General features: G+C 56.8%; 1 protein-coding gene across 1 annotated transcript; it reads left to right on the plus strand.

Annotated features, from left to right (window-relative positions):
* The first annotated feature begins 4,882 nt into the window (after nt 1-4,882).
* On the plus strand, nt 4,883-12,613 carry NEURL3 (neuralized E3 ubiquitin protein ligase 3). Its single transcript, XM_010362084.1, has 4 exons — nt 4,883-5,009; nt 9,332-9,817; nt 10,804-10,875; nt 11,818-12,613. The coding sequence occupies exons 1-4, from the start codon at nt 4,982-4,984 to the stop codon at nt 12,018-12,020; spliced, it is 789 nt and encodes a 262-aa protein (XP_010360386.1). The 5' UTR covers nt 4,883-4,981; the 3' UTR covers nt 12,021-12,613.
* The last annotated feature ends 1,095 nt before the right edge of the window (nt 12,614-13,708 follow it).

Consider the following 13,708-nt stretch of genomic DNA (forward strand, 5'->3'; position numbering starts at 1 on the left):
CCTCTCTCCTCCAGCTCCCCTCTCTGGCAGGCTCCCCATTCATGCCCAGTGGGCGCTCCCGTGCTGGCGGGGCAGAACCAGGAGGGCGGAAAGACGTGGAGGCGCCCGGCAGAATCAGGACCCAGGATTACTGCGACAGGGCGGAGGTGACAGTGCAGACCTATTTATAACTCTGGGCTGGTATTGTGCGACAGGCTGGCCTCTCTCTCCTCCCTCCCACCCCCAAGGCCCCGTGGGGGCTGCAGCTATTGGCCCAGAGGGCTTGCTGGACCCCCAGAGTTGTTGGGTGCTGGTGGAGCAGGCTGGCTTGGTGGCTGAGGGCGGCGCCTAGGACCCAGGTGCAGTCCTGGCGGAGCCTTTGTGGCCCATTCCCTCCAGGGCGCTAGGCCGTGGTCAGTTCCGCTGCCGGCCACCGGGCGGCAGTGCTGGTCAAGCCCTCCAGCCTCCAAGCCGGTCCTGTCCCGGGCAATGTGGATGCTCCGCCAGTGGGACAGTTAGGGCTGGAAGGGCTTAGCCAGCATAACACGAAGACGCGATTTATGTATGATTTGCGGGTCCGACTGGAAGGATTTTTTTGTACGTCTACACACCGGTGTGACCATGATCAAGGTGCAGGACATTTCCAGCTCCCCACAGGCTTCCCGTGCCCCTGCCAATCACTAACCCCCAAAGGGAGCCTTGTCCTGCTTTGAACACCAAGGATGGGTTTTGCCTGAACTTCCTATGAATGGCAGCACGCTGTGCTCTTTGGGTCTTCCCTTACCTCAGCCTCACGGCGGTGAGGTCTATCCACGTCGTTGCAGGCAGCAGTAATTGCTTTTCATTGGCGCAGTATTCCATGGCGTGCATATGTGGCGGTTTAGGTCCTGCTGATGGGCGTGGGGAGCTGGGCCCCGGAGCAGCCTCTGAGACAGAGATCGGGGACAGGGCTGCTTAGGCGGCAGACCCGGGGAAGCCTAGGCCTGGACTGGGTGTGGGTGGGACACTGGCCTTGGCCTCCGGGGAATGGGCCCTGCATTCCTGGGGATCTGAGCTGTGCAGCTGCCCCGACAGCGGACATTCGCGTGTTTCCAGGCTGGGGCTGCTGTGCAGAGCGCTGCTGTGGGCCAGCACACCTGCTTCACGGGGTGGCATGGCTAGGCCATGAGGCTGGCAGAGGGGTGCCTTGTGCAAAAGCTCCCGGCGCTGCCCTGTTTGGCCCCTCCGCTCCCTGGCCTGCCGCCCACAGCGCCCGCGGCCCTGATGTTCTGGGGCCGGTTTCTAGGCGGGGGAGCCCCTGCCCTTTGAGACTTCGGCCGGCGGGGAACGGGTGAGGGCTGGCAAGTGTCACAGGTGGGCGTCCCAGGGCCTTAGTGGCAGGGCCCACTAGGGACCGGGCTACCTGACAGTGCCCCAGGTTGGGCTGGTTTGCAGTGCCGCTGGGCGCGGGGCAGCCGCGGCCTCCTCCCGTGCCCAGCTCTTCCCGGAGCGCGGGCGGCGTCTTGAGAGATGACCTGAGTGAAGACAGGTGTAGTGATCGGGCTCTAGGCAAGACGCTGGGACCGACTGCGGCGGAGGGGTCCCAGTGTGGCTACCGCCCACCCCGGGATGCGGGCGCGTGGGAGCTGCGGTGCAGAGAGCCTCCGCAGCGCCGCGGACCTGCCTCGGGTGCGCCCCTCCCGGCTTTGGGGGCTCTCTGGCCCTCGGCGCCTCCTGCAGTACCGACCGCCGCCAGCAGAGGCCGCCGCAGTCCCGGCCCGGCCGAGGCCGCCCAGCGCTCCAGGGCCCGCGCCCGCCCCTCTCCGAGCAAAGGTTTGCTGCGGGGCTGGCGAGGCTGGCGCGGGCGGTCTGCAGCGGGGCAGCCTCCACCTCCCACTCCGCTGCCAGCTAGGCCTGTCCACAAAGCTCCTGCTCTGTGCCCGCGCAGTATAGTGGGGGAGACATTGCTAATTGGGGAGCGCTTCCCAAGGCCCAGTCTCCGCGGCGAGTGGCGGTGGAGGGGCCCAGGCACACCGTCTCCAGCCGCGATACCTGGGCTGAATCTCAGCCCGTCACCTCATGCCTAGTGAGCTGAACCAGCTGCGTAACCGTCGTGTGCCTCAGTTTCCCCACGTGTATAATGGAAATGATGACAATAAACAGGACCTTTTCGAGGAGTTGCCATGAGGACTATGGAATAAGTTCTGGACTTAGAACGGTAGCATTCCGGGCCAGGGGCGGTGGCTCACGCCCGTAATCCCAGCACTTTGGGAAGCCGATGTGGGTGGATCACGAGGTCAATAAATCGAGCAGCCTGGCCAACATGGTGAAACCCCATCTCTACTAAAAATACAAAAATTAGCTGGGCGTGGTGGAGCGCACCATAGTCCCAGCTACTTGGGAGGCTGAGGCAGGAGAATTGCTTGAACCCGGGAGGCAGAGGTGGCAGTAAGCCGAGATCGCACCACTGCACTCCAGTCTAGGTGACAGACGGAGACTCCATCTCAAAAAAAAAAAAAAAAAAAAAAAAAAAAAAAAAAAAAAGAACGGTAGCATTGTGCAGGGGAGGAAAAGTAGAAAACTATAATCTTTCCTCACCCATTGCTGCGTTCATGGCTACGACCCCTATAACAAAAGACAGGTCAACAAGAGAAAAGCACGCAAATTTATTTCATGTAAATGTTACATGACACAGGGGCCTTCCGAAGTGAAGACCCAAAGAAATGGGGACATGTATTTTTATGCGTTGGTTTCAGGAAGAGTGGGCATTGTGGAGAAGTGATTGGCTGAAGGGGGAAGGGGTAATAAACTGGGGAGAGTTGGCCAGGCCTGTTCAGATTCTTCTCTCTGTCCCTGTGTCTTCAGAGGTAAGGATGGGTCTTATGGCTTCATGGTCCTACTTCAGGGGATTTGGGCGAAGGGAAGGTGAGCGAGGCCTTCCTGCTTCTGCTGTTTTCTTAAATGCCAAGGTGCCATATTTCGGGGTGGTATGTCCTGAACCCTGGCAGTGTGTTCAGTAAACAAACATGGAGTGTGTGGCAGGCATGCCTGTCCCCTGGATGTGGGGCTTTAGGCAGGCTTTAGCTCCTCAGAATGATCCCTTCTGCCCCCCAGATGCCTCATGGCCCAAGGTCCCTCTGATGCAACTAAACCACCCCAGCCTGTTGGCTTTGGGTGGCCTGAGGGCCGTAGCTTGCCCGGTAACTTTCCACACAGTCTGAGGCTCAGAGTTGAATTCCCTGATAAGATGCCATACATACCTCTCACGAGAGTGTGATTTATTAACAAGGTGCACGGCTCCAGCCCTCTGGGGAACCACCCAAGGCAGCCCGCACTAAGGTGGAGCACGTACCTGGCACTAGCCATCCCTTAGCTGAGCAGTCACTGACTGTGGCCTTTATCTGGGGTCTTGGGAGGGGCTTAGCCCACAGGTTGAGGGTCAGGGCACTCACAAGGCTCCAAACCCACCAGGCCCTTGCCACCTAAAGTGGGGTCCACTTGGCCAGGTGCCGTGGCTCATGCCTGTAATCTCAGCACTTGGAGATGCCGAGATGGGAGAATTTCTTGAGGCCAGGAGTTTGAGACCAGCCTGGGCCACATAGCTAGACCTGTCTTCACAATATCAAAAATATTAGCTGGGCATGGTGGGGTGCACCTGTGGTCCCAGCTACTCAGGAGGCTGAGGTGGGAGGATCGCTTGAGCTTGGGAGTTGGAGGTTGTAGTGAGCCATGATCACACCACTGCACTCTAGCCTGAATGACAGTGAGACCTTGTCTAAAAAAAAAAAAAAAGGCCGGGTGCGGTGGCTCAAGCCTGTAATCCCAGCACTTTGGGAGGCCGAGACGGGCGGATCACGAGGTCAGGAGATCGAGACCATCCTGGCTAATACGGTGAAACCCTGTCTCTACTTAAAAATACAAAAAACTAGCCGGGCGACGAGGCGGGCGCCTGTAGTCCCAGCTACTGGGGAGGCTGAGGCAGGAGAATGGCGTAAACCCGGGAGGCGGAGCTTGCAGTGAGCTGAGATCCGGCCACTGCACTCCAGTCTGGGTGGCAGAGCGAGACTCCGCCTCAAAAAAAAAAAAAAAAAAAAAAAAAAAAAGTTGAGTCCACATACCTCAGGTAGGGCCCCAGGCTTTCTGAGTCAATGTGCAGTTTAACAAGATCCCCAGGAGATTTGAGAGTATGTTGCAATGTGAGTGAGAAGCACTAGGTTAGAGTAAGCCACCTTCCCTCCATGAGCCTCAGTTTTCCTAACCAAAATAAAAATTAAGGGGCTAGAATACCTTTGACTTGTTTTCCAGTGCTAACACATTGGGAGCTAGACCTTTGGTGTGACCGTCTGTAGGGCTATTTGCATTTTGTGGCAGTTCTGGGAAAGTGGAATTCCAGCTCTAGTAAGGCTGGAGGGACCGTCAGTTCCTCTCCTCTTCTGTCTGCTTTACCCCTCCTCTCTGTGGGAGGTGCACAATTTCGCAGGTCCTGGGATACAGCAAACGCAATTCAGTCTGCTTCAGCAACATAGATTGAGTCCCTTCTGTGTGCCAGGGTCTGCAGCAGCGAATCTCCACCCTGGCTGCACATTAGAATCATCTGGGTTGCTCCATAAACTCCCGATGCCTGGGTTCCACCTCAGGCCAGTGGAACTGGAGTCTTTGGGGGCAAGGCTGGGCATAGGTATTTATTAACATGCTTGGACCATTACGATGCACAGCCAGCTTGAGATTGGTCAGAAGTGAGAAACAAGGCTACTGTAAGACCTACCCAGGCCTGTCCCCCATTCCTGCTTCCTTCTCTTAGGCCGGTCAGCTCCAGCAGGTCTGCTGCAAGTCGAGATAAATCACTGGGAAATCCCCTGGATATAGTAACACATGACAGCACCATCGAATTAATCATCAACCTTGTAACGTGATCTCTGGCCCATAAAAAGCAGACCTGCTGAATCTTTGGTAAACTGTCCACTGGACTTCTCCAGGCAGTTCCTTCTAGACCTGGGGACCTACGCCCGAGGACCTTAGACTGATGGGTGCCCAGCTCTGCTTCGAGGCCAGTGAGTAGTCCTCCTGTGAGCCCTGAGCTTGGTCTCTGGACTGGGGGTACAGGTAGAGGAGGGGTGCTCTGTGTTATTGCTGGAGTACAGATGTGGTCATTGTAAAGTTTAGGGGACTGGTGGGGTCCCAGTTCTGCCGAGTTGAGCTGTGGGCAAGTCACTTTGTCCCTGAGCCTCAGTTTCTACATCTCCAGGCTGGAGACAATGCCTGCTGGCTTACGGGGATCTTTATAAAATCAAACACACAAATCAAAAGAGTGATAGGCACAAAGGTTCTCTGCGAGCCTCACCGGAGGCCACAGGTGTCCAGTAGTGGAAGGGCCATGTGCGGGGGAGATAGAGGACCTGGTCTTTTACCACCAGTGATTGGAGTTGGGCATCTCTGGACCTGCCCTCCCAGGTAAGGAGCTGGGAGCCTGGGCTCAGGGCCCTTGGTCCCCTGGTGGGCACCACGGGTTCACAGACTGGTAGTTGGCTGTGCCAAGAGCTACTGCTGCTGTCACAGTAATGTTGTTTGGCAGGGAAATGGCAAGCCTGAAAGGAGGTGGCGTGGGAGTGCAGCGGCCAGGAGCGGGGCTGGGATCCCCCACTTTCTGGCTGCAAAAACACAGATGACTAGCACAGCCTTCTCAAGCTCTGAGGGCTTCCCCCGAGGCGGGGTGAGGAGAAAAAGAGGCTGCAAAGTGCTTGTGGGTGCCTGGCACCCTGAAAGGCTTGACACCTGGAGGAGTGGTGAGGATGGAGATGCCTGGAGGCTCTCGCTGAGCAAGCGGCCGCCCCTGCCCCACTCAGCTTCCAAGACCCTGGAGAATCTAGACTCTGAGTCTACCTGTCCCGGAGTAGAAACACCCCAGAGGCCCTGCTTTGCCGGCAGGCGGTCCACCCCCTCAGCAGTGGGGACCCCGGGGCGGGTGGAGTAATTGGAGAGATCCCCCATGGGCAGGGCGCTCAGCTTCTCTGAGTTCAGGGTCCTGCCTGAAAACAGGACCCACAGAAAGAGCGGGCGCCTCTAGGTGTGAGGGTGCTTGGGCACCAGGGTGATCCTGTGCCAGCCCAGCCACTGGGGACAGGTCTGCTTGGAGAGCCACATGTGGCCTCTGCCCACCTCTGCCACTCCCCACCCTGGGAGTGAGGTGTCCCGGGTTGCCCAGGTCAAAGTGTGGGAGGACCCCTGCAGGCCTCGTGGGAGGAGGCAGGTGGAGTGGAGGTGGCCATCACACCCGTCAGGCCACCCCGACCCCGCTCCAGGCCCAGGCACAGAGCCCTGTGTGAAGTAGGAGGACACGGTCCTGCGGGCCCTTGCGGGGCTGATGGGGTGAGGGTGGGTTTCAGCCCCACTCAGCCTTGGTGGTGCACAGTGAATAGCTGACATGACCATGCAGACAGACCGAGTCTTCACAGATGAGAGGCTGTGCCCTAAGGGACATTTTGCTGCCCTGCCAGGTCCCAGGGAGCTGCCCGAGGTAGGGGGCAGAGCTTGAGTGAGCAGCACAGAGGAGGCTGCTTAGGTGCCCTGGCTGCGGAGTGACCTGTGCAGCCACTGCATATCCTTGGCACCCACCAGCCCTGGTGACATGAGGACTTAGCTCCACACAGGGCTGCTGAAAAGGCTCCTGAGGCAGGGATCGGGGAGCTTTGCAAACTGTCAGATTATTCTTCAGGGCAAGGCCTGCTTCTCAAGGGCTCCCAGGGCCCCATGCAACCCTAAGGCCATTCCGGGGGAGTTCCCCTCCTCCCTGGACCGCCTCCAGCCAGCCAGTTCCCTACTTCATCCAGGAAGTGAATGGAGCATTGAGGTCACCTCCCGTCCTCCACCCCTCCCTGTCCCCCAGAGCCAGTCCTGCAGGAGCCAGCCTCTGTCCCGGGCACCTGCCTAGAGGGTAGGGTGGAAACTCCATCCCCAACCAGGATGGGCTCATCTCTGCTGGTTCCCATCTAAGCCCATGGCGCTGAGCATGTCAGGGCTCCAGCTCCCCTGACCCCAGGGGTTCCTCTTTCCCCGTAGAGGCTGCACTGGGTGAGGCTGGGAGAACTCCTCATTGACCCTAGTTCTGCCCCTGATTGCTGTGGGCCGGGGCCAGCCACTTGCCCACTGTGTGCCTCTTAGGATGGCAGCAGGATTGGATGTGGCAGTTTGTAGAGAGGGCTCAGATGCCGGCCACCATCTCTGGCACTGCCCCTCATCCAGGGCCATTGCTCCAGGCTCTTGCCAAGCCCAGTCCAGGGCTTCTCTCTAGTTCCCACCTCAGGGATGGGCAGTGACCCAGCCAAAGGGCTGGCCTCTGCCCTCCTAGATTGTGGCTGGTTGTGCCAAGAACCCCTGCTTGCCCTGGCACCCCCAGCCCCATGCCTGGCCAGGTAGGCAGTGAACAGGACTCCAGACAGGTGTCCCGAGACACCTGGCCTTGCTGGACATGCACCTCACTGCTGTCTGTGGGTGAGGAGGCTGGGCCCTGGAGGACAGTGATCTGCCTGGGCCAGCAGCAGGGCAGGTCTGGAATGGGGGTGTTAGGCATGGCGCAGCCGGTGTACCACTGCCCTCCATGGAGCAGCCTCAACCATGGGCACAAGGTCAGGTTCACTGATGTCAGGGTCCCCAGCTTGGCTCCAGCTCTCCATGTGTTCTGGCTCTGGGACTTCTCCTTGCCTAGGTGCAGCCTTGAGGCACGGGGAGCTGGGCAGGCCTGCTGGGATTCATGGGGAGGGATGAGTGCATTGCGGGAAGGCATGGGTGGGGCACGGGTGAGGGGTGGGTGAATGCAGATACACAGGTCTCTGTGAGAGTCCCAAGGCCACGGTGAGCGCTGGTCCCTAATGCCGGGGAAAGGTCACTGCAGGTAGGCTTACCTTTGGCCTGTGGAAGTCAGGGACAGAGTCACTGTCACTGCAAAGGTGTCTTGGTGCCTGGTCAGATGGAACCTCCTGACCCTGGGCTCTGCTAGAGGGTGAAAACCTGTGTGTGGTCAGAGTGCCTGCCTTGCCAGGGGAGTGTGACCTGATCTGGGAGGGGAGTGGCCTTGCTCCTTAGGCTGGGGTCTGGCTTAAGTTCTGATTGAATTCACCTTTTATTTTCAACAGCAAACAGCCAGCCAGCCTCCCTCCCCCAGGCCAGAAAGAGCAGGGCCAGGAAGGGAGGGGCAAGTCTGGCTAAGGCAGTTCTGAGGTAGGAATCCCCACGAGATTCTTGCAGGCTGAGTGGAGAGGAAGGGCTGCCCAGTGAGGTGCTTTCCACTCCTGACCACCAGGCAGAGTCCTACGGGAAGTCCCCTGGTTTCAGAGCCCAGGCCAGAGCCAGGCTTGACCTCACCCAGGATTCTGAGGGACTAACCTGGGACTCCCTCTCCAGCCTGCACGCATACCATGTGGGGAGCAGCCAGGCCCCTTTGTCTCCCAGGACAAGGACGTCACCATTGCTGGGGGCCATGGTCTTCACAAGTGATGCAGTTCCCCGTGGGAAAACGAGAGAGACAAGCAGAGAGGGAATAGCAGACGGCCTCCTGGAGCAGACCACAGTCAACAAATCTGTCTGTCTCCACTTCCATCATTTTTAGGTGCATATAGAATAAGCAAACGTATGGGCTGGGTGCAGTGGCTCATGCCTGTAATCCTAGCGCTTTGGGAGGCAGAGGCAGGAGGATCACTTGAGGCCAGGAGTTCAAGACCAGCCTGGGGCTGGGCGTGGTGGCTCCAGCCTGTAATCCCAGCACTTTGGGAGGCTGAGACAGGTGGATCACGAGGTCAGGAGATCGAGACTATCCTGGCTAACATGGTGAAACTCCGTCTCTACTAAAAAAATACAAAAAAACGAGGCGGGCGAGGTGGTGGGCGCCTGTAGTCCCAGCTACTTGGGAGGCTGAGGCAGGAGAATGGCGTAAACTCGGGAGGCGCAGCTTGCAGTGAGCTGAGATCCGGCCACTGCACTCCAGCCCCCGCGACAGAGCAAGACTCCGTCTCAAAAAAAAAAAAAAAAAAAAAGACCAGCCTGAGCAACACAGCAAGAACTCATCTCTGAAAACAAAATAGAACAAAACAAAACAAAACCATCTATAACAGACGTGTAGATATTTGTGCCTGACTAACCCTACTCTTTCTCTTGAATAATAATAACCACTACTAGATTGGTCGCAGGCAGAGCACAAATAGACATCAGTTCCTACAGTTTTCACAACATCTCTGCAGGAACCGAGAGAGACGGAAATTGTCCCTAGGGAAAGGTCAAGGTGGCTCTCAGGTGTCAGGGACTCTGGGATACTGGGGGCAGTCTGGGGAGCTGGTGGGTCTAGACCCGGCTAGCACTGACACTCTTCGTCCTCAACCCACAGACGCCAAGGCGCCCCGAGAGGCACTTCGCTTCCATGCTGAGACCAAGGGCGCACAGGTGCGTCTGGACACGCGTGGCTGCACCGCGCACAGGCAAGCCACGTTCCACGACGGCATCGTGTTCAGCCAGCGGCCCGTGCGCCTGGGCGAGCGCGTGGCGCTGCGCCTTCTGCGGGAGGAGAGCGGCTGGTGCGGCGGCCTCCGCGTGGGCTTCACGCGCCTGGACCCCGCGTGCGTGTCCGTGCCCAGCCTGCCGCCCTTCGTGTGCCCCGACCTGGAGGAGCAGAGCCCGACGTGGGCGGCCATACTGCCTGAGGGCTGCGCGCTCGTGGGGGACGTGGTCCGCTTCTGGGTGGACCGCCGCGGCCGCCTCTTCGCCAAGGTCAACGCAGGCTGCCGGCTCCTACTGCGTGAGGGTGTGCCCGTGGGCGCCCCGCTCTGGGCCGTGATGGACGTGTACGGGACCACCAAGGCCATCGAGCTGCTGGGTGAGGCGACCGTGGGGACCCCGCAGGGGAGGTGGGGCGACGGGGGCTCCAGTGGCACCCCACACCGATCCAGAGCCACAGGAAGAACGTTCACATTCAGTTATTCCCTCAGGCCCTGCCCAGTGTTAGCTGTGAAGATGGGCACTGGAGACACCAGATAGACAAGGCCCAGTGGTAGGGAGGGCAGTCTTGTCCCTAAAGAATGACAAGCAGATAGGACCAGCATTCCCGCCATCTGTTAACCAAAACACCTATTAGAGTGCCCACCTCCTTTTACAAAGGAGGAAACATTTGGGCTGGGCTTTGCAGCCTAAATAGGAGTTCACTAGAGACAAAGGTGGCAAGCAAAGGGAACATACAGGTGAGACTAGAGGTGTGCATGGAGAGTGCCCGTAGGGAGAAAGCTGAGCCTCTCAGTGGGTGGGGAAAGGAGAGCCATCCCTCTAGCCACCCCAGAAGAAAGTGGATTTCAGGGGAGCATGGAGAGGCAGTAATACCCATAACAAGAAACGTTGGCATTCCTGGGCTGGGTGGTGGTCCACTCCCCACCTCACACCAGCAAATTTGTTAAAACCATTTGTCACAGCTGCCAGCGCCTCACACCTGAAGCGCGTGATTTGCTGGATCTGGGGTGGAGCCCTGAACCTGTGTTCGTCCAGGCTCTTGGGAGACGTTGATGCCCATCTGGGTTGGGAATGTGGCTAGGCGAAGGGTCTCCACTCGGGTAGTGGCTGGAGGGCAAAGAAGAGGGGCCTGAAGGAAGGTGGCTCAGGAGGAAGGATCTCCAGCCCCAAGGATTCTCGGATTCTCAGCTGGGTTAAGCTGGGGAAGGGATGGCCAGGACAGGGTCTTCAACTTCGGGGATGGGGGTTCAGCATTGTAACCCGGGAAAGAAAGGAGACTGGACACTTTGCTGCGGGGCCAGGAGTGGGAATGGGGGCACCTGGGCTTGCCGTCCTGGACCTGAGTTTCTCTCTCTCCCTCAGATCCCACAGCCAGCCAGCTCCCAACAGCCATGCCGTGGAACCTCAGCAACAAGGCTGGGCCTGAGCCCAAAGGTGAGTGCCTTCCCAAGCAGCAGGGACTCCCCAGGAATCCAGCACCTGGGAGTGGAGGGAGAAGCCCCATGTCCTGGTTGTTCCTTCAAGTCTCTCTTAGGCTTTGGGCCAAAAGATTTGGCTCTGCCTACTGGAAACCTAAAAGCAACCTGGTGTCTCTGCCTTTGAGAGCGTTGGCCTACTCTGTGAGCTGTAAGAGCACTTTTATGAACAGACAGTGTTATTCTTGCTTTAAAAAGTCATCCACATTCATTGTAAATGCTTTGCCGATGGAAATAAAGATGAAAGGATAGGTGGGGTGCAGTGGCTCACACCTGTAATCCCTATACTTTGGGAGGCTGAGGCAGGAGGATCGCTTGAGCCCAGGAGCTTGAGACCAGCCTGGGCAACATGGCGAAACCCTGTCTCTACAAAAAGTACAAAACTTAGCTGAATGTGATGGGGCATGCCTGTGGTCCCAGCTACTCGGGAGGCTGAGGTGGAAGGATCGCTTGAGCCCAGCTGACTGAGGCTGCAGCGAGCTGTGATCACACCACTGCACTCCAGCCTGGGTGACAGAGTGAGACTGTCTCTAAAAAGTAAAAAAGATTAAAGGATAAAGAGGAAAGTTAAAAAAAAAATCACCCACGACCTCTTGGGTGGATTTTCTCCCAGTATTTTCGGTCACCGATATAGACATGTGTATATACAGGGACTACTCTGTGCTTTGTTTTCCATCTCTAAATTGGAATTTGATTATATATGTATATGTGTGTGTGTACATATATATATATATTTTTCTTCCCCTTTTTTTCACTTGATCACACTGTACGCATTTCCTCATGAGGTAACATTCTTCAAAATACAGCTACATGTTTCTCTGTCATTCTCTGTGGTCACATTGTGAGTGGGTTGCCCGCCCCTTTCCCCGTGCGTCCTGACCTGTGTTGTTCTCTCTTCCAGCCACACCAGGAGAGGAGTGTGCCATCTGCTTCTATCACGCTGCCAACACCTGCCTTGTACCCTGCAGCCACACATACTTCTGCAGATGCTGCGCCTGGCGGGTCTTCAGGGATACGGCCAAGTGTCCTGTGTGCCGCCGGCAGATCGAGGCGGTAGCCCCCGCGCAGGGCCCTCCTGCTCTGAGGACTGAGGAAGGTTCATGAGAGGAGGCTTCCCAGTATGAGTGGCAGCCCAGGCCTAGATCTGAGTCCAGTCCCTGCAGAGGAAGGAGGCGCAGCCCTACCTTCTTTCTGGGGAAGAGTCAGAAGGGCTGATTAGCAAGAGGTGCGGCAGAGAGAGGAAGGCAGGGAGGTGCTGTCTGCTCCCTCCACCTGTTTCACAACAGGAGAGCAAGGAAAAACCCCTTTCTGTCCATGCCAGAACTATCCTTCTGATGGGGTGCTTTGTTTAGAGACAGGGTGGCCCAATCCCGTGTTTTATAGCTGAAGGAGTTCAGGTATCTGTCGTGTCTGGTGAAGCCCTGTACCTCCTGGGTGTTGAAGAACCTGGACTCGAAGCAGGAGGTATCTACATAGAATGCGTCAAGTTCAACGTGGAAGCTGGGTTGCCTCCCACAAGTCCCCAGTAGGGTGGATCTGTAGTTACCCGCCCTGCCTCCCTTTGAGGGTGAGCGCGAGGTCCCAGCGAGACCAGGCATCTGAAGATGATTTATAACGTGAACATGTATTGTTGTCACTGTGGTAATTTCCTTGCCAGTTTCTGAGATATCAAAATAAAGTTTGTGTTTCCTGAATGATTTTGTAGTGCCTGTATCCTCTTGCTTGCAGTCTGGGAGTGGAGCAGGAGCTGTGGGCTGCTCAGGATGATGCAGCATTTGGGGACATGCCATTCTGTCTTCCCCACAACCTGGGCTTGTAGGTGGCCTGGGTGGGCCTCTGGGCACTCGGGCCCATGGACTGAGCACATGAAGGGGGTAATCTTATAATTCTAGTCCTCAAGTCCCAACCAGACTTTTTGCCCTTGCCACCCTTGATTTTGGGTCACTGCCTTGAGGCTCTGGCCCCTGACTGCAGGCAGGAGTTGGCCTGGGAGCCCACCTCAGCAGGTGTCTGGCAGGGGCAAGCTGTGCCTATGACTTTACTGTTGTTCCCTGCTGTGTGGCTGCTGGGGAGGCCACTCCTGGGGGAGAGGGCTACATGAAGGGAATCCAAACCTGTTGTGCCCAAAATGGAAAGTATAGGCACCTCCACACACTGCCTTTCTGCGCACCGCATAGCCAAACAGAGGGTCAGGATGCTGGATTTGATGACACCTGAGTACCTTTCACTCTGGAGTGGGATCCCCTCACTGCCACCCACCAGTGCTCTGACCTGGGGCATGTGAGTTGACCTCCATGAGCCTCAGTTTCATCATCTGTAAAATGGAAATAGGATAATTTTCTTGTTAGTAAGTTGTGAGGAGCATGAATATGCAACTTCTAACTGAGAAGAAGGACTCAAAAATGGCAGCTCCCTTTCCCTGGAAAAGGCATCTCCCAGGGGAAAGTCCCAAGAGTGCACTGGAATGGTTGTCAGGGGCCCTGTGTGAGTCCCAGTAGCCCACTGACTTTTACCAAGGGCCTCCAGTCACCCCAATACTTTGGAATGATTTCTATGGATCTTAAAGCAAGTATTTTCATGCTTTTAAGTGTCGTATTTTTCCCCTCTATGCCCAGATAGCTTCAGGGTGAAGGCAGTACTTTAATTCTAATTCCAGTGAACACTACCTTATTAGGTAACATCTAGAAAGCCTGATTTTTAGAAAAGATCTCTTACCAGAGGTAGACCTTCTGGAATGGTGGAGTAAGGACCTCTGTAAACCCATTCTTCCACAAAAACAGTAAAAACACTGG

Source organism: Rhinopithecus roxellana, chromosome 17, assembly GCF_007565055.1.
Source record: "Rhinopithecus roxellana isolate Shanxi Qingling chromosome 17, ASM756505v1, whole genome shotgun sequence".
Taxonomy (NCBI): Eukaryota; Metazoa; Chordata; class Mammalia; order Primates; family Cercopithecidae; genus Rhinopithecus; species Rhinopithecus roxellana.

Bases quoted from the DNA above. Each gene is read 5' to 3' on its own strand.
- NEURL3 (XM_010362084.1), top strand. From the start codon at position 4,982: ATGGGTGCCCAGCTCTGCTTCGAGGCCA. The intron at 5,010-9,331 runs GTGAGTAGTCCT...CTCAACCCACAG, and splicing joins CCAGCTCTGCTTCGAGGCCA to ACGCCAAGGCGCCCCGAGAG. The intron at 9,818-10,803 runs GTGAGGCGACCG...TCTCTCCCTCAG, and splicing joins CAAGGCCATCGAGCTGCTGG to ATCCCACAGCCAGCCAGCTC.